The sequence below is a fragment of the Orycteropus afer genome, unplaced genomic scaffold, assembly GCF_000298275.1.
Source record: "Orycteropus afer afer isolate SDZICR_OR568_19922 unplaced genomic scaffold, OryAfe1.0 scaffold00313, whole genome shotgun sequence".
Taxonomy (NCBI): Eukaryota; Metazoa; Chordata; class Mammalia; order Tubulidentata; family Orycteropodidae; genus Orycteropus; species Orycteropus afer.
The window spans coordinates 2667947-2695032 of record NW_006921900.1 but is presented as its reverse complement, the minus strand read 5'-3'; the positions used below and the strand labels follow the sequence as shown (position 1 = coordinate 2695032).

General features: G+C 40.5%; 1 protein-coding gene across 1 annotated transcript; it reads right to left on the bottom strand.

Annotated features, from left to right (window-relative positions):
• Positions 1–1801: 1801 nt before the first annotated feature.
• On the bottom strand, positions 1802–24044 carry IDH3A (isocitrate dehydrogenase (NAD(+)) 3 catalytic subunit alpha). Its single transcript, XM_007951834.2, has 11 exons — positions 24018–24044; positions 18917–18979; positions 16515–16598; positions 13997–14111; positions 12268–12455; positions 9712–9845; positions 8789–8891; positions 8596–8660; positions 6756–6840; positions 6169–6321; positions 1802–1885 (listed from the first exon to the last, which is right to left on the bottom strand). The coding sequence occupies exons 1-11, from the start codon at positions 24042–24044 to the stop codon at positions 1802–1804; spliced, it is 1101 nt and encodes a 366-aa protein (XP_007950025.1).
• Positions 24045–27086: the final 3042 nt, after the last annotated feature.

The window sequence follows — 27086 nt, the reverse complement described above, 5'->3', positions numbered from 1 at the left end:
ATTTGAATATTAAACCTTTCAACAGAACTGTCAACAAGTACCTGAACTGTTTGTCATTTGAGTAGGTAGGATCTGTGTAGAACAGCGGGTTGAACAGAACCAGGACTATGTGCAACAAGAACAGGAGTGACCTCTAGTGCCCCAGAATAAGTAAAGGTGCAGGCAGGGGCTCAGTGACGCATCCTAGTAAAAGCAGCCACCCTCCCACACTGAAAACCTTAAGCAGTCCATTCTTAGTAGCAAGCTGAACCAACATGACCTAAGGCACCTGAACAGGTAACAAGTAGAGAAAGCATACACCTCCATCCATTTTGGAATTCTTTATTAGTACGAACCCAAGAGCCACTGATAATTAGCATAGCCCTGTAAAAAAGAAGCAGCAGCTTAAAGTAAAATACACAGAAGATTATAAAACTGGTTACAAGCCTAAAAAAGGACCGAGAGAGAGAGAGAGAGAGAATTTTTTGTTACGAAATCTCTTTGTAACCTGGGTACACAATGTAAAGCCACAGGTTTGCAATGTTACACAAAGGCCAATGGAGGAAATGAGCTGCCTTTGGTGTGTGGCCAAAGGACAACTCTGCAAAAATAATGACTTCTTGTCTGAAGTTTAACAAAAATCATGCTAAGGAACTTGCCACGGGCAGGGAGGAAGATGCCTGAAGGTCAAAAGCTGAGGCCAAGCCCCCATATGGCACAGTTTTGTGAATCAACTCAGGCTGAGTCTGTGCCAGTCTCTATAATCACGTCTCTTACTGGTGGTGTTGAGACAGATCAGTGATTTGGTGCTTTGGGGAAGGTGAAGGGTCAGCTGCTGAAATACAAAATTAACAGCCAGCATCCCAAGTTCCTTAATGGCAGCCGAGCTCTATGTGCTCAGGCCCCTGAGCAGTATTACCTCCAGCAGTATCACCTGGAGTGGGGCTGTTTGCAGACAGTTACATGTACACCTCGTAAGAGTAAAGGTACACTAGAGGTCAGCTCCATGGCTCAAGTCAGTACTGTGGCTCAAAGTCTGTATTACTTTGGATGCTCAATACATGTCCACTTAAAAGGAAGTACTATCCCTTTGCTTCATTAGAAGCTCTTGCGAAGAGTATGAAATCTCAAGATAACAAAATAATTGAACACACAATGCGTATGTGTGTTTGTACTATATATTACCAAATTTTATTAACAAAAATTACATCTCTCATTATATATTTCTTGGATCTGAAGTCTTTATTCATATGCAGTAATTCATGTAAAGGATAAATCTTTCTTTTCATATCCCTAAGAAATATACCGTATTTATTGTTTCTGAGGTGGACTTTCCCAAGAAATTTCTCTTGTACCCGTTTAGTTTTATAAGAATATCATCTTGTGCTAAAATGTCAGTATCCTGTTTTATTTTCAGCACATTTTTCATAAAACAAAAAACAAAGAGCTTTTCTTTAAAAAGTTAACTGTTTTCTCTTATTCATTCTGTATTATATTTACAGCTGAGAAAATTAAAACTGTTTTAACTGAAGTGTAAAATGGTTAACAATGGCAAATGATACAATCCCCTTAGAGTTTACAAAAAAATGTTTACCAGATAGACACTTAATAAATAAACCAGCACTTGGAAAGAGTCCTTTGAAAACAGGCCCAGGGGTATCACCTGCATCTTTTGCACAGATTTTGTTAAGAAGAGGCCAGATCCAAAAAGGTACTCTCAAGAAACAAGCAAACCAAATGCATACATACGATAGGTTTTCTCAATATAGATTTAAGTGGTGTCCATTAGGAGTGACTGCTGGAAATACCATTGATAGCAGCGTTAATCTAAATCTTTTACTCGGCGACAGATTTCATCTGTGAAGTCTGAGCACTTTGCATTGCCTCCTAGGTCTTTTGTCAAGCTCTGAGAAAAGGAAAATGCAAAAATCAAAATGTACACATGCACTAAACCAAGCCAAGGATATTTTCACTTAAAGCCCTCAGTGGAACACCAGCTGAGCAAGTTACTTAGTTACTCTCTCTCATTTCTTTCTTCATTTCAAAGTGAAGCCCCACCTTACCACCATTATCTACCCAAGAGAGATTGGGAAAACCCAATCAGATAGTATACAAGAAAACATCCTGAAAAGAATAGGGTGCTGTCACTACAAAGGGAAGCAGGGAGGCTTTCACAAAATTTTCCCTTTGGACATTCAAGAGACCTTAAGAAACCATCTGTTGATTAAAAAAATTCACTGCCATTGAGTTGATTCTGACTCATAGTAACCCCTCCTTGGCTTCTGAGGCGGTATCTCTACAGAAATAGATTGCCCAGTCTTCCTTCTGAGGAGTGGCTGGATGGTGGGTTTGAACTGCCAGCCTTCAGGTTAGCAGTCAAATGCCTTAGGCACTATGCCACCAGAGTTCCTCATCTGTTGATTATGGACATTTAAATAAAAGCAGTTCTAAACAAAAAGTTTCATAAAGTCCTCGGGGAATTTTTAAAACTTAGGATATATTTTGATTCATCTTTGGAGTCTGGGAAACAAATACCAGGAAATACTTAAATCACTAAATCTTTAGGAAAAAGACTCTTGCAGAAGGCCAATCTGTTTTCTACCAGCTTATCCTCTCTTTACCCCTAAAGAGATTCTTTTCTGCCACTGCATCCTACACAATTAAAAAGACCTACTGTGTAATTTAGGAGCTCTAGTGGCATAGTGCCTAAGGCATTTGACTGATAACCAGAAGTCTGGCAGTTCAAATCCACCAGCCAATCCTCGGAAGGTTGGGCAATTGACTTCCGTAGTGATACCACCTCAGAAACCCAAGGGGGGGTCGCTATTTAGGAGCTGTGATGGCACCATGGTTAAGGCATTTGGTTGCTAACCAAATGGTAGGCAGTTAGAACCCACTAGCCACCCCATGAGAGAAAAACGAGGCAGTTTCCATTCACAAAGATTTACAGCCTTGGAAACCCATGGGACAGTTCTACTCTGTCCTATGGGGTTGCTATGAATCAGAATTGACTCGATAGCAGTGGGTTGGGTTGGATTTGGTTTTAGGTTTACAGTATAATTTAGGTATCTCTCTTCTAGGTTCTATAGTACAGCATCCTAAATATGGGGATAAAAAAACAAATAAGCTTGGATTTCTTGTATTTGGCCGTAAGAAGTAATTTCAAATTAAAGAACTTTTTTTTAAAAAAGAAGGGATGTCAGACTAAGGATCAGCCTTCCTTAAAGGCCCAGCCTTAGGAAGCCATGACCTCTTCTATCTCCTCTCTCTTCCAGAACAATCCACTGTACCCTCTTCCATGGTCACAGCTGCTTATGGAGGGAAAGCTTGTTGGGCTAAAGTCAGACTGGATGCAAACCCCAACTTTGCTATTCAGGAGCTGTGAGCCCTTGCATAAATTACTTAACCATACTGCACCTCAGTTTCCTCATCTATAAAATAGGCTTATTTATAGTATCTACTTCAGAGTAGTACAGAAGATTGGCTGAGACAATATACACAAATAACTTAGAATCATGTAAGTATACAATTTACATTGGCCATTATTATTATTACTTTAGGAGCTCTGGTGGCATAATGGTTAAAGCAGTTGGCTGCTAACCAGAAAGTCAGTGGTTCAAACCCACTGGCTGCTCCATGGGGGAAAGATGAGGCAGTGTGCTTCCAAAAATATTTACAGCCTTGGAAACCCTATGGGGCAGTTCTTTGTCCTTTAAGGTCTCTATGACTTGGAATCAACTCTGTGGCAGTGGGTTTGGTTTTTTATTATTATTACTTTAATAAAAGTTTCAGCTAACATAACGTATAATATCATTGTATTATACACATAGCATCTGTATCTACTGTTAAGATTCTGAGCTCCTGATCTTTACAAGTGGCAACCATTTTGGATTTTAAAGTGATAGCATTCTCATTCGGACTCCAGGGACCTAAGAACAGGCTCTGTTTGCCAAGGTTGGCAGGGACATACGAGAGGCTAACAGGAAAGGAGACAGGTGGTGAGTGTATAAGTGCTATCCACTGGCAAATAGAGGAGCACAGCACCCTGTTTGCACAGATAACATACAAACAAAGAAAACGAAAATCGTGGGCAAGTCACTCCACATACAATCACCAATTACATATAAACACAAAAACATCACAATGCCTCAGAGACAACAGAGTATCAGTCCACACAAAGAAGCAAGATAAAGCAGAAGAAACAAGGGACCAGGATACAGACCCAAAATACATCCCTGAGGAAGATGCAGCATTGGAACTCCCTGATAAGGAATTCAAAAGAATTGTATTTAGGTATCTAAAATGAATTGAGAGACAGATCAGAGAAAACCCTAGAACAATTTCAAAAGATAATACAAGAACAAAATGACAAAATAAATGAAAAATTAGAAATGATACAAAATCTACACACAGAAATCCAGAAGATGAATACTAAATTTCCAGAAATAGATAAGGCATTGAATGGGCAAAGGAGCAGAATGGAATCAATGGAAGACAGAATTAGGGAGACTGAAGGCAAATACCTGAACACTTCTTTGGAAAGGCGTAAGACAGAAAAGATATCAAAACAAAATGAAGAAACCCTAAGGTTCATGTGGGATACCATCAAAAGGAATAACCTACATGTCACTGGAATTCCAGAACAAGAAAAGACAAATAAAACCACAGAGAAAACTGTCAAAGATTTGTTGGAAGAGAATTTTCCTGGTATGATGAAAGATGAGAATATATTGACTCAGGAAGTCCAACGAACACCAAACAGGATAGACCCCAAAAGAAAATCACCCAGACATATCATCATCAAACTTACCAAAACCAAAGACAAAGAAATAATCAAGAGCAGCATGGGAAAAACGTAAAGTTACCTACAAGGGGCAACCAATAAGACTAAGCTCGGATTTCTCAGCAGAAACCATGCAGGCGAGAAGACAATGGAATAGTATACATAAAACACTGAAAGAGAAAAATTTCCAACCAAGAATTAGGTACCCAGCAAAACTGTCCTTCAAATATGATGGTGAAATTAGGACATTTCCAGATAAGCAGAAATTAACGGAATGTGTTAAAACTAGACCAATCTTACAAGAGATGCTATGCTAAAGGGAGCCCTTTGGACAGAGAAGCAACAACAGCCAACAACAACTGACCATTAACACACATGATGATATAACCCAGAAAACAGCCCAGCTATGGAAGTATCCAAAGTAAATAAGCCTACAAGATTGTAAACAGGGAACAGAGACACCAATTGACAACTGAGGACAACTATAAACTAAAAAGAGAGGAAAAACTGTGTCATTACAGAACTTCTAGATGGTAGGGAAGCCAAGACAACTACAAGATAGAATGGACTGGTCTAAACTTGGGAAGAAAACTATAAATCACAGGGTAACCTCAAAGAAAAATGATAAACCTTCACATCAAAAAAGACGACCAGCATAAATATTCAGCAAATACGAAAACAATAGCAATGAAGGAAGTGATAACAAGATTCAAAAACAAAATGAGCTCAGCACAGAAAATTACATGGAACAAAGAAATTGACATCATGAAAAAGCACATAACAAAAATGACAGCAACAAATTCATATTTTCTGATAATTACTTATCTGGCAAGGACTTATCTGTAAGATTTACAGCAGAAGAGTGGATGACCAAACTATGGTACATACACATAATGGAATGTTATGCAGCATTAAAGAATAATGTAGAGTCTACAAAACACCACATAATATGGATGAACTTGGAAGACATTATGCTGAGTGAAATAAGTCAATCACAGAGGGACAAATATAGTATTAGCTCGTTGTTGTAGAGGGTCAAGGAAAGGTTTATATATGGAGGGAAACTTTCTTTGTTGGTTGTCAGGGGTGGGAGGGGAGGAAACACTGCAAAAAAAAATTGCATTCACTGTACATAAATTGTATTTCAATAAAATGCATTAAAAAAAAAAAAAAGATTCTGAGCCCCTTAAAGCCCAAGACCTTGTATCATTCATCATTTCATTATACTGTTAATTGCACACATGTGCTTGCATGCATACCCTGGCATTTAATCAGAGAGGCCATATTAAGAAGCCCTGTTCAATACCAACTCCTTCAGCCCTTGTGAGAACTATTATCTTCACAGAGATAAAACACATGGAAAAAATACATTTTACCCAGCACAGGTCACTCAAGATGACTAATACCTTTCCATCTTTAATTGTAGCAAAACACGCAGCCTCAATCTTTGCAGCTTGGTCAAAAAGCCCCATGTGACGCAGCATCATCACAGCGCTGAGTAGGAGGGCCGTGGGGTTGGCCATGTCCTTGCCTGCTATATCCGGGGCGGTGCCGTGAACCTATGCAATAGGAAAAGTCACGTAATTGGAGGGAGAGAGAATAAAAACAGCCGTCTTCTGGAAAATCTGGGGCTTAACCATCTTTCCTCACCAACAGAAAGTATTAATAGCTACTATGTGCATTTATCAGACACAGATCTTAGAAATAAAGACTCAATGAAATAAGGAACTTAAAGTAATAACATTTTTTTTTAATTAAGTAAAATAAGAGACCAATCATCTTTTCCAATCAATTTTTGGTAATTTTTTTTTAATGTTAGGAAATATTTGGGAGGAATGAATGAATAAATTAAACTTACATAAAAACACAAATTGTTGTATGACAATTTGAAAAACTCAAAAAACTCAAGTTATAAAATACTCATAAAGATAACCCTTCCCAAGTCCTCATGCTATTGTGACCTGAATTCCACTTCAGGTGTCAAGATCCTTACCGACTCAAATATTGCAACTCCATTGGCTCCAATGTTACCACTTGGTGTCACACCAAGACCTCCAATCAATCCTGCACACAGGTCACTGGGGGCAGAAAAGCATTTCAAAAAGTATTTTGAAAAACCATCTTACCTAGCAACCCACATTTCAGTTTGTAAATACCATTGTTCACTAAACAGAACCAGGGCTCCTTGGAGAAATGGCTGATTCTGGAGCTGGAGTTAGGAAATTGCAGCATGAGCCTCGAACTTTGTTGTGCCAGAAAGCAAGGCAAGTCTCAAAGAATGATAGGGTATTTCAAAAATGCACAGGAGACATCTTGAAGGGACTCCCACTGGCCAAACTGGGGACAACTTGAGCATCAAAATAAGCAATGACAGTGAGGGTCATAACCACTAAATAAAACAGAAAACCCTTAGTCCATATTGATACAGACCACAAAAAAACCCCAAAAAAGCGTCACTGCCACTGAGTCGATTCTGACTCATAGTGACCCTCATTGGGTTTCTAAGGCTGTAAATCTTAGCAGAACTGCCTCATCTTTCTTCTGTAGAGCAGCTAGTAGGTTGGAACTGCCAATCTTTTGCTTACCTTAGCAGCCAAATGCCTTAAACATTGCACCACCAGAGCTCCTTATTGATAAAGAAAAATAACAGAGATGGAAAAGCTTTTTCATATGGAATGACAAATAAATGTAAAAGAAATGATACAATTAGAAAATCACCATCTGGCCAACATCATACTTTTGTATGTGAGTATGTTCATGACTGTATCACTTCTGCCACATTCTATTCATTAGAAGCAAAACAAGTCACTAAGTGTAGCTCACTTCCAAGAGGAGGAGTATTAAGCTCTACTACCAGGGGAGCAATATGAAAGAGTCTGTGGACGTATTTTAAAACCACCACTGGGTGTGTATATTTCCAGCAAAAGCAGGAGGGAAAGGGAGAGAAAGAGAGAGAGGAGGGAGAAAGAGATAAAGTGAAGAAATGATAAATGTTAACAACAGAGAATCTGGGTGCCTAGTATACCAGAATTCTTTTACCATTTTTGCCATTTTTTTTGTAAACCTGAAATTCTATCAAAAAATTTCTTTAAAAAAAGTATAAATATGACCACCCACCTACTAGTTATACAAAACAAAAGACAGAGATAAATCGATAAAACATCTGAAAAATGGGAAAGAACAACCTAAAGATTAGAGAACAAAGCTGAGGGCTGATTTGATACTTAAGTGAAGAAGCGGCCTACCCAACACTGAATCACTGATATCATTACCTGTATTGTTAGAATTCAATTCATATCTTATAACTAATACTGTTGTTGTTGTTGTTATGTGCCGTCGAGTTAGACCTGACTCATAGGGACCCCTCCTCCTTGGGTTTCTGAAGCAGTATCACTACGAAAGTAGATTGCCCAACCTTCCTTCCAAGGAATGGCTGGTGGGTTTGAACCACCAGCCTTCTGGTTAGAAGTCAAGTGCCTTAGGTACTACGCTACCAGAGCTCCTATAACTAATAGTATATGTTATAACACTTGAGTAAAATTTAAGACATAATTTATTTTAGGTCATTTATAAATGAAAAAAAAAGAAACAAACCAAACCATTGCCATTACATGGATTTCAACTCTACAGGACAGTACAGAACTGCCCCACAGCGTTTCCAACACTACAAATCTTTATAAAAGCAGATTGCTGTACCTTTCTCCAATAGAGCAGCTGGTGGGTTCAAACCACCAACCTTTAAGTTAGCAGCCAAGTGCTTAACCACTATGCAATAAGGGCTTCTTACATAAATAAACCATTGACTAAAATAGAAAGGGAGCAGCCTGACTCACCTAAGGATGTCTCCATATAAATTTGGCATAACAAGAACATCAAATTGAGATGGATCTTGTACCATCTAGAAGAAGAATGTAAATGTTAAAGCACTTGTACATTTAGCAATGGAAAACTGCACACCACACATATACACACACATACACACTGCACACCACAAAAAGTAGCAGGTACGTGTGAATATATACTTACATTCAAACATACTGTATCAAGGTACATCTCATTAAACTTAATATCTTTACAGTTTTCTGCAACTTCCCTGCATTTTTGCAGAAAAAGCCCATCTGACATTCGCCTGTATTTAATCAAATAAAAACTGTTGAAAGAAAGACTTGCAGAAAAAAAGGAGCAAATCAAAGAAGTAAAAATAAGCTCAACAAATTTAAGTCACAGAAGCCAGGATGTCTGATTTCAATCACAGTAAAACTCTTTTGGGCAGTTAATAAAATACAAGTTGAAAATATTCTGGAAGCACAAAAGAAAAAAACTAGTATGATCATAGTAGAGAGACTGTATTTTTATAGTTATCCAGCAAGAATTAAGAAACATCCATTAATAAGAAAATATTATGAAAAATTAACTTTGGTCATTATTTAAGTGATTTTAGTATTCTTCCTGCTCAACACTTCCTAGCTTAGGAAAACATTCAGAGATGGTCTTTAACAGACTGGGGTGAAGAGCATTTACACTGCTGGAGTAATGCCTCAGACAGTATCAGCAGTATTAACACTACTGTAAGCCCCTGAGCAGGTGGCAATTACTGAAACACTCCCACTATTCCACTTCTAAAACACAAATGACCCTGCTCAACTGGCCACAGCCTCTGGGGATCCAGAGCTTTTCCAATAACCCTCAGTCCCTCCTTAAAGGTACAGGCCCTGTATTCCTGCCCCCTCCAAATGTTTTCCTGCCTAACTCATCCGTTAGTGAGGCACATCAGATAGGAGGAGACCACAACCAGGGAAGAGAAGATCATGCTTGACCCTCCAATTGGTTACCAAGTTATTTTTCAGAGATGTTAGAAATCAATGAGCAAGCTGGACAACAGAAATGAAAGCCCTGTCACTGCGCTCCCCCGTAAAGTGAGACAGAGTGCTGGCCCCCACAGGACTCACATGATGTTGGCTTTGTGCACAGCCGTGACGTTACTCCGGTGATTGTTCCGTGCATACTCAAAGGCAAACTCAGCAATGCGCTTGCTTGCCTGCTCAGTGATAAGCTTGATACTCTGCACGACTCCATCAACAATCTGAAAGAGGGGAAATATCACCTTATAGGAGAGAATGGGGCAACAACTTGGTACTAGACAACTGGCTGTGTGTGAACAATACCATTTGTGGCATACTTATGCTGTGCCAGCTAACGTAGCAAGCCACACACACACACACACACACACACACACACACACGGTATCTCTTTAAATATTAACACAACCCTGTGAGGTAGGCATTATAAAACTCCCACTACACAAGATAAGGAAAACTGATGTGCAGCAATGGTCACTTGCTAAAGAGCACATACCGGGAAGTGGGGAGGATTCAGGATTCAAACTGAAGGCCAATTCCCATTCTTGGCTATAAAGTATCACGCCACACCTTGTTCCTCCTGGCGTCCATTTAAGCATTGTCAGCCAGAGACTAGCCCTAACCCAAACACCCACAACTCCTCACAGAAGTAAAACTTGATCTGTCTTAGGGAGATGCTGTGAGAGGGGAACTTGTAAAACTGTCCCAGGTACACAGAAAACAACCCAACCAAAAATAAAAAACTCTCTGACTTAAAAGCAAAGACTTGTACAAACCAGCGTTCATTGCTGTGCTATTCACAATAACCAAGAGGTGGAAACAATCTAAATGCTCATCATCAGAAGAATGGATAACCAAAATGTGGTACATACATATAATGGAATACTACTCAGCCAGTAGGAGAAATGTAGTCTTGATACATGCTAGAGCTTGAAAGAATTATGCTGAGAGAGGTCAGTCAACCACAAAAGGACAAATATTTTATGACCTCCCTTACATAAAAAGATAAAGCAAATGTATAGAAACCAAAGTTTACTAGTGGTTACCAGGGATGGGATGGAGGATGAAAAGAGGGGTTAACAGTGATAGAAAAATCACACTGATTAATAGCAATATAGCAGATGTAATTATTTAATTGCTGTCAATAAGTTATACATCAGTTGGCAAAGTTGTATGATATATTTACAATGACAAAAAAAAAAAAACACAAAGAGTAGCTGCTGAGGCCCTTTATGTACAACAAAACACCTTGTTCTGGTTACCTAGTGCCACTCTGACAGGGAACATACCACAAATGGGATGGCCTTAACAAACAAGAGTTTATTCTTACAATTTGGAGGCTTTAAGTCCAAGTTCAAAGTATCAGGCTCTAGGGGCTGGGTGAAAGCCCCTCAGCCTTGGGCTTCAGCTCTGCCTCCAGCTCCCAGCCCACTGAAGCTAGAGGCTTTTCTTCACTCAAACAGCTGCTGGCTGCTGAGGCTGCCAAGCCCAAGGTTGACAAGTAACAAACCACAGTCCCAATGTTACCAAACCACACGGCAGGCCATTAAGTTCATTGTAAGTCCCTAGGATGGCAGAGCATGGCAGGCTACTGAACAACGACATGGCTACACACAGGGTCCAAGCGTGCCATAGGCTAGAGACCATTCCCAAAACTTCTCCTTATATACAGGAAGCAGACCACATCCCAAAGGCAGCTACTCAGCTGCTTATGGTAGATCCCACCACGGAGTTGATTGCCAGTCTCATCATGGGGAACACTACCACCAGCTGTCCAGCCACTCAACCAGGCCCAGCCAAGTTGACACACAAACCTAACTACCACACACCTCATGGGATATGGTTCCTTGATTCGGAGGTTTAAGGTCATGGTTTCAGGGGATGTCCCAGTTAATTGGCCTACTAATGTGTTTAGTGCTTCTGCTCTACCTCCCTTGTTTGCTGCATACTGCCTGGGGTCTTAAAAGCTTGCAAGTAGCCATCCAAGGCACAACTATTGGTCTCTATTCACCTGGAACAACAGAGGAAGGAAAATCAGGAGTAGGAGGAGGATATGAAATGTGTGGCTAATGTGTGTCTCCATAGACAACTGCCTCCTTTGCCGTGAGATCAGAACTAAATGTGCCCAACTACCATTACTGAACATTTCGATTAAAGATTCCATAGAAGAATCTTGATCAGGAGGAACATGCAGAATAGAATTTCTAATTCTCATGGACTCTAGACTATCTGGAACTATGGAAGGTAGATGAACCCCTTATCCTACTGCCCTGAAATAATCTTTCACCTTTAAACCAAAAATATCCCCTGAAGTCATCTTAAAACCAAACAGCAATTTAGCTTTATCTCGTAAAAAGGTCTCCCTTGAGCATTGTCCTCTTTTAAGAACTATGTATACGGAATCAAATTGACAACAGCAACTCAAAAGATCAGACAAGAATGTTACAGGGCAAAGAATTTATGTTAATGAGGGAGGAGGAACTCAGGAAGAGGAGGGTAAGAATGGTTGGACAACTTGTGCAAGAATACAATCAATGTCACTCAATTCCACATGCAGAAAACCGCAGAATTTGTGTATGCTTTGCTATGTGTCTTCAAGAACAAAAAATAATTAATTAAAAACAAAGGGCTCTGAAATGAACTTACCACATGCTCAATACCACTGTATTCACCTTCTGTGTTCTCCCGAATGGTGACAATATTTACATCAGTGTAGGGTGTTTTATAGCCTTCAATTGAGACACATGGTCGGACATTGGCATAAAGGTCAAATGTTTTACGCAGCAACAAATTCATAGATGGGTGACCAGCTGCTATTGGTGTCTTTAAAGGGCCTGTAATAAAGAGTAATACTCAGATGACAAGACTCTCTAATCAGTTCAAGACTAGGACACATTCTGGTCTAATTTATCATCTACCAACCCCCCAGGCTACCTTGTAATATGTTCTGTTTCTTAACTTCAACCTTTCCCTCAGATTCAAATGAAGGAAGCTTTCTGGAACATGAACCACATTCCTTAAAAACCGTAAGCACCCAGTGAAGACATTTTCTAATCCTCACCACTAGACTATTAGGCAGCAGCACTATATTGAAACCTGTGAGAGTCAGGACCGCCTTATTTTTCCAGGTCTCACAAGTTTTCTGCCTTTGACAGTGTATATAACCTTATCACTTTTCCATTACTATCTATTAGTGTAAAATATTTGCATTTCCCTTCTCTGACAGGTTTCCACATTACACCAGTCCCTCTCACAGGTTTTACTGTACTATTATTATTAAAAAAAAAAAAAAAAACAAAACCCACTGCCATTGAGTTGATTCTGACTCATAGCAATCCTCATTTGGCTTCCAAGGTAGTGAATCTTTATGGCAGTAGATCGCCCCATCTTCCTTTTGTGGAGCAGCTGGTGGGTTTGAACTGCCAACCTTCTCGTTAGCAGTCAAATGCCTTAGGCACTGCACCACCAGAGCTCCTTTAAAAAAAAAAAAAAGGAATAAGAAATGTGTCCAAGCCTCTCAATCAGTAAGTGGCAGAGATCAAAGTTAGGTATGTCTTTGGGGATCCTGGATAGAGTGGGAGAAAAACGTGGAACAAAACTCAAAATCATAAAGAAAGACCAGGTTTACAGGTCTGATAAGAGGCTGGTGAAATCCCTAAGACCATGAACCCAAGTCACCCTTTAGGCCTGGAAATGAACTCTACTTCCATGGCTTAACTCTCAGCCAAACAATAAGTAGGCCTACAAGATGAACTTCTACACCAGGGAGATGCAATCCTTAGGACAATCAACCACGGGAGATCAGAAAGGCAGCATTTGCACAGAGAGAAAGGTAGGAGACAGGAATGCACAGGCAAGGACAGGGTAGCCACGGGGAAGAAGTGGGAAGAGAACTGTTACACTGCAGGGAATGTAACTAGTGTCACAAAACAAAATGCATATGAACTGTTGAATGCAAAACGAATCTGCTTGGTAAAATTTCACCCAATCACGATAAATAGTTTTAAAAAAAAGTTAGATCTGTCTGGATTTAAAGCTTGTGCTGAATGCTCATCTCTCACATGCTAGCATTTTGAATCTTGACTTTAAAACTGTATTAATTAAGATAATAATAAAAATATAAAAATTAAGCAAAAGATAAAGCTAGTCTAGGATAAATATGTTATCATTTGATGTGGCCAGTAATATTCTTAACATTTCTACTGAGGAAAAAAAAAAAAGTCCCAAAATGGAAAAGAAAGCTTATTTTGAATAAACTACTTCCTAAAAGGATGGCTTTACTTTAGTGGATGGTCAAGACTTACTGAGCTTAACATATAAACGTTCAAAAAATATAAGACTAGCAGCAGAAATCATCTTATCCATTTGGTGCTACCTTTCAAGCCCATCTTGTTTTTATCCATGGACTCTTTGGCTTCTGGAGGGATCATCCACTTTCCTCCTGGTCCTTGGATGGCACTAACATTCCGCTCCTCCCACTGAATAGGCGCCTAAAGCATAGTGAACAGTCACACTGCAATTATAAACATTTCAACTTTGAATGCAACTAGTAAAAACATATACAGGAAGTCTAGAAAGCTCCTGGCACACAAGATGAGCTGTCATTCTCAGGATCACCCTTGCCCAGTCATCCACTCCTGGCTGCCACCTGCCCACTAACTTTTTTCACAGGGATTCTTAAGGTTGCTATAATTAGAACTATGGTTCACAGAAACACTACATAACACTGATACATGCTACAACATGGATGAACCTTAAAAATACATTAAGCAAAAGAAACCAGTCATAAAAGATCATGTAGTATATGATTCGTTTACATAAAATGTCCAAAATATGCAAATCCATAGAAACATTAGATTAGTGGTTGTGCAGGCTGGGGAAAGGAGCCCTGGTGGTGTAATGGTTAAGCACTTGGCTGTTAACTGAAAGGCTGGTGGTTCAAACTCACCAGCTGCTCTGCAGGAGAAAAGACCTGGTGATCTGTTCAAATAAAGAATCAAAACCAACCAAACTAATGCTATTGAGTTGATTCAGACTCATAGTGACCCTATGAGTCTGAATCCCCTGTAGGGTTTCCAAGGCTGTAATCTTTACAGTAGCAGACTGCCACATCGTTCTCCTATGGAATGGCGTGTAGATTCAAACCACCGACATTTTGGTTAGCAGCTGAGCACTTTAACCAATGCATTACCAGGGCTCCTTTCTGTAGAGATTATAGCCTTGGAAATCATATAGGGCAATTGTAATCTGTCCTACAGGGTCACTATGAATTGGAACTGACTTAACAGCACACACAACAGGGCTTGGAAGAGGAGAAAAGTAAAACAGTACAGGGAATAATTAATTGCTAATAGACACGTGGGTTTCTTTTTGAGTGATGAAAAATGTTCCAAAATTAGATTGTGGCATCTCAGCTTCCACAAATTTGAGACCAGAAGAACTAGATGGTACCCAGCTGACTGCACTGAAAGGGATCACAATGGGAGAAGAGAATAGAATAGATTCACAATGAATAGAGTAGGAGAAAAAATGTGGAACAAAATTCAAAATTATAAAAACAGCCAGGCTTATTGGTTTGATAGAGTCTGATAGAACCCTTTAGACAATGGCCCTTAGACATCCTTTAGCTCTGAACTGAACTTACCCCTGTGGTTCAACGTTCAGCCAAACAATAGGTAAACAATAATACCAGAGAAGTACACACTCATTAGAACAACCAACCATACTATATCAAAAGAGCAGCATTTGCCCAGGGATACAGCTCAGAAGGCAGGAAGAGAAACAGTAAATACAGGGAGGAGGTGGGAAGAGTGCTGTTACACTGGGGGCACTGCAATCAATGTCACAAAACAAAATGTCAATGAATTGCTGAATGGAAAACCAATTTTCTGTAAACTTTCACCCAAACCACAATTAAAAAATAAAAATTAGATTGTGATGATGGTTGCTCAACTCTATAAATACACTAAAAACCAATGAAATGAATTTTACACTTCAAAAGGGTAAACTGTATATGGTATGTGAACAATATTTCAGGAAAGCTGTTAACGAACAAAAAACTGAGCATAACCTATGAAAGTAACCATTTAAAGTATAAACTAAAATGTCACCCTTTCTTCCTTCTACTTACATCCTTCATGTGTGTACACACACATTTGAAAACCAGTACACTGACTGAGCATGTACGAGCAGTAAGGATATGGAATAAGACACGGTCCTTGTTCACGAGGAGCTCACAACTGAGTAACATCATATTTCAACTCATTCGGGGAATTTGCCACTTTATATAAGCCTCACTTCTTCTATAGAAGTTTTAATTATAAAGTCATACAGAAAAAAAATTGTATATATAATATAAATAGTGCTGTTATACTGAGGGGCCCACCATCAATATCTCAAAACAAAATGGTTGGTGTTCTAACAGTCATAGATTTAATCTTATGCATTATGTGACCTGGCAGCTATACCTAGCATAAGAAAGCATCATGTCAACCAAAGTCCAAATTTCATAAATTTCTAAAACAGAAGTATTTTAAAATATCTACCTGTACTAAAAGCTGAGCTGTTTGAAGTAATATACTCCATTCTTGATAATACTAATACCTATATAAAAATGTCTTTTAAATTTCCTGTATTATTTTTTGAAGCATCAATTCTATTTTCTGGCAAGAAGGCAGAATGATGCCAATGCAATCATTTACACTATCAATAAAGGCAGCAAACAACAATGAAATATCCACTGGTAGAGTTCAGACCTGTGAGGAGTAAGTAACCACAGACCTCATCAACTTTAGAGAAGCATATAAAACCCATCCTAAGAGTTCACAGAATCCAGCTGGCTATGGAAATTTTTTGATGAATTATTATTAAATGCATTTTTAAAACCCACTTACTTTGGCAGCATCAAAAATCTTCATAACTGCAGCAGAGATTTCTGGGCCAATGCCATCTCCTGGAATTAAAGTTACTGTCTGAACCTGAATATAAGAAACCATCAAAAAAGATAGTAAGAACTGAGTTCTAAAGGGTTCAAAAAGATTATCAATGACAAGAGAAATCCACTTTATGGGTGTTTCATAAGACCCAGTGCTCTAGGATCATCAAAGTAGAGGGATGAAACAATAGATAAAAAACTCCACGATTCTATGCTACCTGAGTTAAAACAAAAAAAACAAACCCATTGCCACTGAGTCGATTCCAACTCATAGCAACCTTTTAGGTTAGAGTAGAACTGCCCCATAGGGTTCCCCAGGCTCTAAATCTTGATGGAAGCAGACTGCCTCATCTTTCCTCCATGGAGCAGATGGTGAGTTCAAACCACAGATTTTTTGGTTAGCAGGGAATGCTTAAACCACTAAGCCACCAGAACTCCTATTTGAGTTAGAAAGTTTTAAAAAGAACTCAAACAATGTTCTTTAGATAAAACAAAAATAAAACAGACTACCCAACTGATTTCTTTTCCCGTGAGCTAGATACTAATTAATTGAAGTCTGTAAAATCAATGGCAGCAAAATATTCCAACAATATTCTCTCATTTAAACTGGAAGGGTTTCTCACAAAGGCAAGCACTTTCCTTTCCACTGTGATCCTGGAAAGCTGTTTCTCACGCAACTTCTTCAATATTGCAAAAACACTCTTAGACACATTTCCAGGATATCCCTGAGGTCAGTTAAAGCACTCAGAGAAAAAACAGATCTCAAATCAAGAGAGGGCCTCCATTTTCCTTATTCTAGAAAATTTGCTTCTTAAATGTAATCTGAATAATGAAGCTAATCAAAGTTTATTTTTAACTAAGAACGGCATATGTGATCATACCTGAGGAGTCTGAGTTACACTTAAGATGACCGTTAAGTGCATATATAACATACTATCAAAGAATTATTCCAATGGTTTCAAACAGAATGAAGGCAGCATTTCAAACGCAGAAACAAACAAACAAAAGAAAATGTAAGGGGATGGAACTTCAGAGGATTTTAATGAGTTAAGGTAAAATTCAGACCCTCTCTCTTTGCATTCGGGAATCAGACATTTTATTATTTGGGGGCTTTCTCCCAACGCAGGATGTGGCCCAGACAACGGCCCCTGGCCTTTTCATTTCCAGCTGCCTATGCTGCCGTTTTTCTTTTATTTTTTTTAAGTCACTAATTCAAATTCTTCTGGACCTTTGCCTTCCAGTGATTATCCCTAGGCAGGTAAACTGATTATTTCTGATTTTTTCTGTACAACTGAAGAAATCTTCTTTAAAAGTAATTTATCTTCTCTTATTTCTTCCAAATATAACCCCTTCCTTCAGGCTAACATTTTAAAAAATGGAGAGCCTGAAAAATCAATGAAAGCCATGATTATCTCATTCAGTTTCAGAGCTGTGTTTGAAATGCTAGCTTAGCTATCTTTGAGCTTAAAATGTCAGCTTCATTCTGTGTCTTTTGCATAAGCAGAGCCAAAAGAACCCTTTGCTGCCTTCTTCTTGTCCTCCCATCAGGTCACCAGAAAACTCTACTTTCCTTCCACAGAACAGGAACCAAATGAGAAAAAACACATATACTATGGTCTTTATAGATTCCTCATAGCATAAGATGTCACATGGGAGCATAAGAATTATGAAATTCAAATTAGATTCCTTAAGAAGGGGGTAAAACAAAAACAAATGAGAAGTCACTGACCCACAGCCTTAGATTGCTCTAAAAATGTGGTATCAGCTTTGAAAGCACAGAACTAATGCTGGGAATTCTAAAAGCAGCAGATTTAATGAGAAACAGATGATTCACTAACATGTAATCTATAAAGACTACACAAGGAAAGTCAAAGTAATATAGGGCTTATTGATGTTTATGGTATTACTTACTAATTGGCAATCAATCTACTGTTTTTAGGGAAGCTCAGAAAATAAAATTGCAAAGCAAGTTTTGAAGCTTCTCAACAATTTTCTCTCAACTTGCACTACTTTTGAAAAAACTGTCTTACCAAAATGAGACTGTGAAATAAAGTAACAGGCTCAAGGGTACTTTTTATCTATTTTTAACAAGGCCTCCTCAAGATATTAAAGTGACAGGTTTATAAAGCCAACTGTAATGTAATTCTTTTAAATGTACAAATAACCTAAATAGATTTATGCATATGTTAGCCAATAATTTTAATAAACAGGATAAGTATGGCCAATTTTCTCTAGTTTTAAATAAATGGAGATCATGCTATATAGTAGCACTATAACATAAATAATTTAACACAAATATACTGGAGCATCTTTCTTGAGAAACTTCTAAAAGGAAAAAAATAAAAAGATAATTATACTCACACCACCAGAAAAACCTCTGGTCACCTGTTTTGGGTTGTGGAATGCCCCCAGCAGCCGAGAGACCTACATTAATATCAACAGAGAAGTGTCATGAACATCATTAAGCCACACCAAGTGAAAGTGAGATGGAGGCATTTCTGATGGCTAATAATGCTGCAAAGTTACACAGATATCTTCAGAAACTCCCCAAGAATACTTTTCTCATAAGACAAGCTATCTCAGGTTTGAAAATCTAAATATTCAGTTTGCCTTTGCTCTCCAAATTTAAGTGCTATATACTTTCAGGCAACTTTATGAACACAAGTTGCCAAAAGATGTTGAGGGTAGAGTGAAGCCGTACCTTTTTAACTCAAACACTGGATTTTTCTCCAATGACCTGGAAGGTTGTATGCCAATGTTCTTGACCACTGGGGTAAATTTGGGGTAACATATACTCCAAGAAAATTGTTGCTAATTTTGGAGCCAGGAGGCTCCTCATAAAACCCAGAGCCCACTCTACAGGTGGGACACTGGGCTCAGAGAATGAGGATTTGCCAAAGGTTAAACAGGTAGTAACTGGCAATATGGAAACCAGAATCCATGTCTCCTGACTCTTAGTCCAATTACCTGTAAAACCTGTTGCCATAGAGTTTATTCCAATTCTAGCAACCATATAAGACAGAGAAGAACTGCTCCAAGGGTTTTCTAGGCTGGGATTTTTATCGGAACAGTTTGCCAGTTCTTTCTCCCGTGGAGTGGCTAGTGGATTTACACTGCTGACCTTCCAGTTAACAGCCAAGCACTTAACCATTCTACCATCAGAGCTCCTTAGTCCAACTACATATTAGACCTACTCTTCTCCTGTGAATATAGACATTAGACTTTATAATAAAAATCAGAAAAGTTTATTTAATAACATTTGGCACCTGTGCCACAAAAAATAAGGATTTTTCAATAAATTACGTATTTCTTCTGATAATAACAATATGTGATCATTATTATTAATTTGCTAAGGGTAGGGGGAAGACACAAAACCAAGAAAATAACCCAAAACCCCACTGCCATCGAGTCGATTCTGATTCATAGTGACCCTATAGGACAGAGTAGAACTGCACCATAAGATTTCCAAGGCTTGAAACTTTACAGAAGTAGAATGCCTCATCTTTCTTTCATGCAGTGTCCAATGAGTTCAAACCTCTGACCTTTTTGGTTAGCAGCTGAATGCTTTACCCACTACACCAAGAGAAAATAAAGTCATCCAGTTATCCTACCACCCCAAGATATTACACTGGTGTATTTTTTTCCATGGTAACATTCTATCATCACTCCAAAAAACAAACCAAACTCACTGCCATCAAGTCAATTCCAACTCATAGTAACCCCCATTGGATTTCCAAGGCTATAACTCTTTATGGAAATAGAACGCACAGTCTTCCTTCTGCACAGCAGCTGGTAGGTTTGAACCACTGACCTTCTGATTAGCAGGCAAATGCCTTATCCACTACACCACCAGAGCTCCTTCTATCATCACTAGATATAAGATTATTTCAACCTGAGAACTGGTACAAAGTCATATTACATTATAATAAACAGATATAATCAAAGAGAAAGGCGCTCTGGTGGTAGTGCCCAAGGCATTTGGTTGATAACCAGAAGGTTGGCAGTTCAAACCTGCTAGCCACTCTGTGGAAGGAAGACTGGGCAATCTACTTCCGTAAAGATTTACTGTCTCAGAAACCCAAAAGGGGTTGCAATGAGTAAGAATCAACTCAGTGGCACTGAGTTTGGTTTGTTTAATCGAAGAGATTGGGTGCACAGACCAAAGGCAACTTTTTGTCATGCTAGATACATAAGCAAAGAGACATTTGTTATATCCTCTATTAGGCTTCCTTTTTGAGGATATAACAAATGTTACACTTAACATCTGACTCATCTTTGATAGGTACATTACGCCTTCAAAGTGAGGGCCAAAAGCAACACTGTTGATAATGAGGACAGTTCCTTCAAGGCCGGAACCTCTGCTGAAATATTAGCATCTGCCAATGAGGGACACCAAACAACAGCCAAGAAGGTATCAATGAATTATACCCTCTCACCCTCCATTCTGGCTTCCACAAAGTCATGTTGCTGGATGGAAAACAAAAGACAGGGCCAAACCCAAAGGGACACACGAAGCCAAAACCAACGGCCAAAATTTTAATCCTAGGACATGGGCCATCCACCAGTAGATGGGAGGCCATTTAAAGGCTGCACTGTGATAAGCACTGTTACTCAACTTTGCATGAGTCCTTCTCATCAGTCCCAAAAAAGAGGGACCAGACATCCACACAATGTAGGCAAATGTCCTTGTGACAGAAGATCTGACCAAGAAAAGTGATTTAAAATATAAATCCACAAGACAGACATGTATTTGTTTTGTTCACTGTTCTATCTCCAGTGCCTGGCTCATAGTAAGTGCTCAATAAACGTGCTGAGTAAATTGAGGATGACCTCAATTATCATCTCTATCTGATGAGTTCTCATCCCAGCTAAAAGCTTTAATACTTGCAATGATTTTCTTTTCCATGTTTGTCATCTCTCCTTAGATCTTTGAATAAGATGATACTACCTCTTAGTACCATAATTAGAATGACCCAGATCTTTAAGTAAAATAAGATTTTTAAAAGCAGATTATCTTCTATTTTATAATATATTTGTAGATATATTGCATTATTTTGTTTCCATAAAACCTGAAGAGATAGGTTGTAGTGGCCCTTTTCAGATGAGGAAACTGAGGCCTAGAGAGGTTTAAGGACTTGGCTCACAGAGCCTGGACTGGAATCATGAACTTGTAACCGCAGGTCCCAAGCCACTTCCTCTTTTATCTCCACACTTCATCTTAAAAACATAAATTCAGCATTGGATGTATGGCAGGGACTCATTCAATAAATGCTTGCTGATGGAAAACTGGCTCATTATAATTGTAATATTTTAAAACCAGGAAAGTCTTTAGAAACCCATTATATTCTGTATGTGAAAAGCTGTTTTAAGTGTCAGAACCCTTTTTTTTTTTTTCAAACAAAATCTTAAATGAAAACCCACCAGAGAAACTGCGCTGACTGAAACCTGCCCCAACTCAGCCCTTCTCTGGGGTCCATCTCTGAGGTATCCTGTGCTCCTATCCCTGAAAAGAGAAACTGGCCCACAGAGGAGAAATGACTCTTCTAAAGGTCACAAGGGAGTTGGGTGTCAGAGATCCTCCACAATTCAACACTTTCTGAACACTTGTAGACCACACCAAAGGTGAAACAAATTTTCTAGCAAGCTCATTATCAACAGTGTTGCTTTTGGCCCTCATTTTGAAGGCTTAATGTACCTATCAAAGATGAGTCAGATGTTAAGTGTAAGCTCAGTGATTTCTGTTTGGACAGCTGCATACATGTGCTTTACCTACTTGAGCAAACGTGACATAGCGTACTATCACAAGCAAGTCTGGGTCTCAACAGGATAACAAAGCAAATCCTAGTGACTCAGAAAAACCTGGGTATTGAGGCCCAATTGTCTGCTTGATGATCACAAAATAAATACACTGATAGTTAGAAAAGCTTTAGATTTTTGTGTTCTTTCTACATGTACTAAGTGCTTTCACACACATTATTTAATCCTAAATAACCCTGTGAAGCAAGTACACCTAGTTCACGCTTATCAACTATCTCATTACCTGACATTTTGCATTTGTAACAATAGCAAGAAATCTACTATCCTCTTTTCATGCACCAACATATGTCTGGCAGTAACAGATGCCAAGGTGCAAGGTGAGACTATGATGGTTAAGGTTATGTGTCTATTTGACTGGGCTGTGATTCTCAGTGTTTTGGCAGTTATGCAACGATGTAGTCATCCTCCTTGTGGTCTGATGTGGTCATCCTTCATTTTCACGTAACACTGATTTTCACATAACGACCTGATCTTTGGAATCTAACCATGTGGATAAGTGAGGAGTGAATGTACAGATATTTTACAGATAAGCATATTGAGTCTCAAAGATGTTAAGTAATTTATTCAAGGTCACAGCCAAATCAGTGGCATTCCTAAGATTCTTAAGTGGATTCCTAAGACTCCTTAGTACATTTTATTGAAAAAAAGTATTTGTGGTAGATTCCAAAGGGGTCATTCATTAAAAGCAACAGGAGACTTGGAGCCTGTTTGTCTCTGCACCCATAATTTGCTGTGTGACCTTGGCCACAAAGCAGGCTGAATGAGGCTGAGAACTAAGAATCTAGACACCTGGGTTCCTCTTCCAGCTCTGACATGGACAACCTGTATGACCTTGAGCAAGTCAGGTCTTCAGGCACAGGTTTCCTCCTCTGAGGGACTTGGAAATTACCGAGATGAAGTGAAGCCCTTTCCAGTCCAAGGCATCCCAGCTGTCAAGTTCTCCTGATCTCAGGATCCCCATCAATAAAAGGCGCTGTTCATCTCCCTCTCCGAGGGTTCAGAGGTAATTCTAAGGGGTAAGGTGCCCTGTGTCCTTTCAAGGAAATAGCTACAAAGAGCACCTGAGGTCAGAATGGGGAACTTTCCAACAGTGGGGGGAGGCAGGGGGGAACTGGCAGGAAAACAGCCTAGGGATTCCCTCACCTAGGAAAGCTTCCCAATCCCAAAGCCCGTGTCCAAGGCCCCAGAGGTTATCCGGCGAGCAGACATCAGAGAGAAAGCCTGGGCCACGCTGCGCGGGACGGGGAACTGACTCTCCAAGCAGCTACCAGCACCGCAGCGGGACCCTAGCCTCGGAAGTGGCCGGGATGGCGGGGCTGGGGCACCGATTTCTGTGACCTTCCAGGGCTCGGCGCGAGGCCTGCTCGACTAGATGCAAGTGGCTGCTCCGGGATCTCGTGGGGAGCCAGACCTGTCCCCCCGCCTTGACCTTGACGCTGTCCTCGCCTCTTCAGTTGCTTCCCGGCGCAGAAGTACCCATTCCCGGCGCGCTGGCCCCGACGCCAGGCGCACAGGCGGCCAACCCAAACTGCCCCTGGTTGACTGCGCGCCTGCCCCACTGAGCACCCGCCTGGCTCGCCAGCCTGCCCTCGGGGCCCGCCCGCGGACACCTGCCCGCCACCCGCCCGCCTGCTGGGGGGCTCACCTTGGAGATCCATGCGGGACCGGCCATCTCGTCCCCTCCTCTCACCACGGCTACAGCGGTGAAAATAGTGCGCAAGCGCGAAGCTCGTGCCCGATCCCAGCTAGCCCCGCCCCTTTGAGCCCTGCCCCTGAGCACGCAGCCACCTCTCTGGCCAATCCCCAGAATCACCTCGAAATGACGCGGGAATCAAGGGCAGAGTTGTGGGCCGGAAGGGGACTGGTCCGGACCTCTCTCTGGGAAGCCATGTCCTGCTTTCCTCTGCCATTCATTGAGTCACTAAGTGGAGACGTTTTTGTTCGGAGCCTACGAGCTGTCAATCACTCTTCCAAATTTTGGAGATAAAACTCCTTTTGTTGTTGTTGTTGTTATGTGCCGTGGAGTGGGACCCGACTCATAGTGACTCCTTGGGTTTCTAAGGCAGTATCACTACGGAAGTAGATTGCTCAACCTTCCTTCTGAGAAGTGGAGGGTGGGTTTGAACCGCCAGACTTATGGTTAGCAGTCAAGTGCCTTAGTCACTACGCTACCAGAGCTCCTTTTAGGAACTTACAATCCAATGGAGGGAGACAGTGTATTGATTCCACAATTATTTACTTTCATTTTTTTTAAACATCCTTATTGAAGTATAATTTACATTCCATAAATTCACTCTGTAATTGTACAGTTCCATGATTTTCAGTAAATGTAAACAGTTGCACAACCATCACCACAATCCAGTTTTAGAACATTTCCATCACTCAAAAAAACTTTCCTTCTACCAAACACTTTTCGGAAGGAGGGTTGGGCAATCTACTTCTGTAGTGATACTGCCTCGGAAACCCCAGGAGGAGTCGCTATGAGTCAGATCTGACTCCATGGCATTGTGTTTGTTAGGAGCTCTGGTGGCGCAGTGCCTAAGGCATTTGACTGCTAACCAGAGGGCTGGCGGTTCAAACCCACCAGCCACTCCTCAGAAAGAAGGTTGGGCAATCTACTTCCGTAGTGGTATCTCCTCAGAAACCCAAGGAGGGGTCACTATGAGTCGGGTCTGACTCGATGACACATAACAACACCACCCTTTTGTAGGCAATCCCTGCTCCCATCCTCAGTTTAAATGAACTACTGATCTGTTTTCTGTCTTTGTTGTTGGTTGCAGACAACAGATCCCAACCCATGGCAACTCCAGGTGTGCAGAGTAAAACTTCACTGTAAGTGAGGTTTTAAGGCTGTGACTTTTCAGAAGCATATCACCAGGCCTGTCTTCTCAACTGTCACTAGGTTGATCTGAAACTCCAAACAGTTAGTAGTCAAGCGCTTAACCGTTTATGTCACCCAGGGACTCCTATGTTGTTTTTGTTGTAAGGTCGCAGTAAGGAGAAGAGGACGCACAAAAGTGGGGTTAAAGAGAAGTTTTTATTCTGCGCTCCCGGGAAAGGTTTACAGGTCCCCAAGAGGGGCCTGGGCGAGGTTCACGGGTCCCTGAGAGGGGCAGAGAAGTTGCGCTGCCCAGGTGAAAGAAAGGGTATTTTATAGTGATTTTCTTCCTGGTTCTTAGAGGACCGGAGTGACAGCAGGGTATGTGTTACAGGGACCAATGAGGTTAAAGTACCCTATTAGCATGGGGGTAGGAAGCAGAGTTGAAGCACTTCATTAACATAGTGGGCAGGAAATGGTTGGGGGCTTTGGTGAGTAAGAGTCAGGTACTGGGGTCTTTCGTAAGCAAGGGCTACGTGCTGGGGTCTGGTATGGGCTCTGGTCAGGTGCCTCCTTACTTGACCAGTTCTTATAATGCCCTCCGGCTCAATCATTCACCTGCCTGGCCAGCCATGTTTCTGCCTAACAGTTGTTGTTGTTGTTGTTGTTATGTGCCGTCGAGTCGGACCCAACTCATAGCGACCCCTTCTTGGGTTTCCGAGGCAGCAGCACTATGGAAGTAGATTGCCCCATCTTCCTTCCGAGGAGTGGCTGGTGGGTTTGAACTGCCAGCCTTCTAGTTAGCAGTCAAGTGCCTTAGGCACTAATTCTACAAATATTTTTTGAGTGTCAACTAGATCCCTGGCACTGTTCCAAGGGCTGCCATTTACTTTCCAGTTGGAAAGACAGGCATCAATCAAATATCACACAAATATATTAAATTTAAACTATGGAAAATGTCAAGAAGCAAAAGTGCAAAGAACTATGAGAGGACAAAATCAGGGGGCCTGATCAAATCTAATATCAAGGCCAGGGAAGGCTTTCCTAAGGAAATAATATCCATGCTTACCTTCCCTCTCATCCTCTCCCCATCAACCACAAACAGTCCTGAGGTCCTACTGATCCAAGGGCACCAGGGGAGGTAGGGTGACTTAGATCATGTCTCCCCAACCCTGATCCTGTGGTAAAGGAATGATGTCAAAGGCTTTCACAAGATGAAATAACCCTTTTGTGACCTGACATATATCACCTACCAACATTTTCAGCCTCTCAGATTTCTTGGGAAGCTGCTAGCCTAGCTGTAGTACATGCTACTGCCTGATGACCTGCATAACTGTGTGAATCTGAAGAATGGGGCTTCACCCCACCAATTCTACCACCTGAGTCCACTTGGGACATAGTGATCCCCATAATTATATCAGAATCCATATTATGTCAAAAGAAAATTTTCTCCTTGATTTCAGCATACCTTCCATTACTGAAAACTCATGGTACCGACAAAAAATTCAAAGCACAAAATGATTTGGTCATGAAAAGGATAAATAAACTGCAGCTTAATCTGCAACCTTGTCAGGAAGGAAGACTCTTTTCAACCTGTTCCTTTCAGCCTTCCCCTCATTAGGTGCTGCCAGTCCAACGCTGAAGTGTTTCTCCACCAATACCCTTCCCTCTATCCCCACTGCCACCTCTGCCCTCCTTCAGGCCTCACCATCTCATGCCCAGATTATCGCAACAGCCTCTTCACTGATGGCCCTTCCAGGGCTTCCTTCCCACAGTTCTCTCTTCAGACACAGCTCTGACGAGGGTCCACCCTGGCTCTAAAATCAACCAGTATTCCCTTGTATTCACCTCTCACCAACTCTCTTCTTTGAGCCTTATTTCCTGCCACTCCATCCA

Bases quoted from the DNA above. Each gene is read 5' to 3' on its own strand.
- IDH3A (XM_007951834.2), bottom strand. From the start codon at position 24,044: ATGGCCGGTCCCGCATGGATCTCCAAG. The intron at 8,892-9,711 runs GTGAGTCCTGTG...GATTAAATACAG, and splicing joins GTGCACAAAGCCAACATCAT to GCGAATGTCAGATGGGCTTT. The intron at 6,841-8,595 runs GTGAGTCAGGCT...TTCTGCCCCCAG, and splicing joins TTATATGGAGACATCCTTAG to TGACCTGTGTGCAGGATTGA.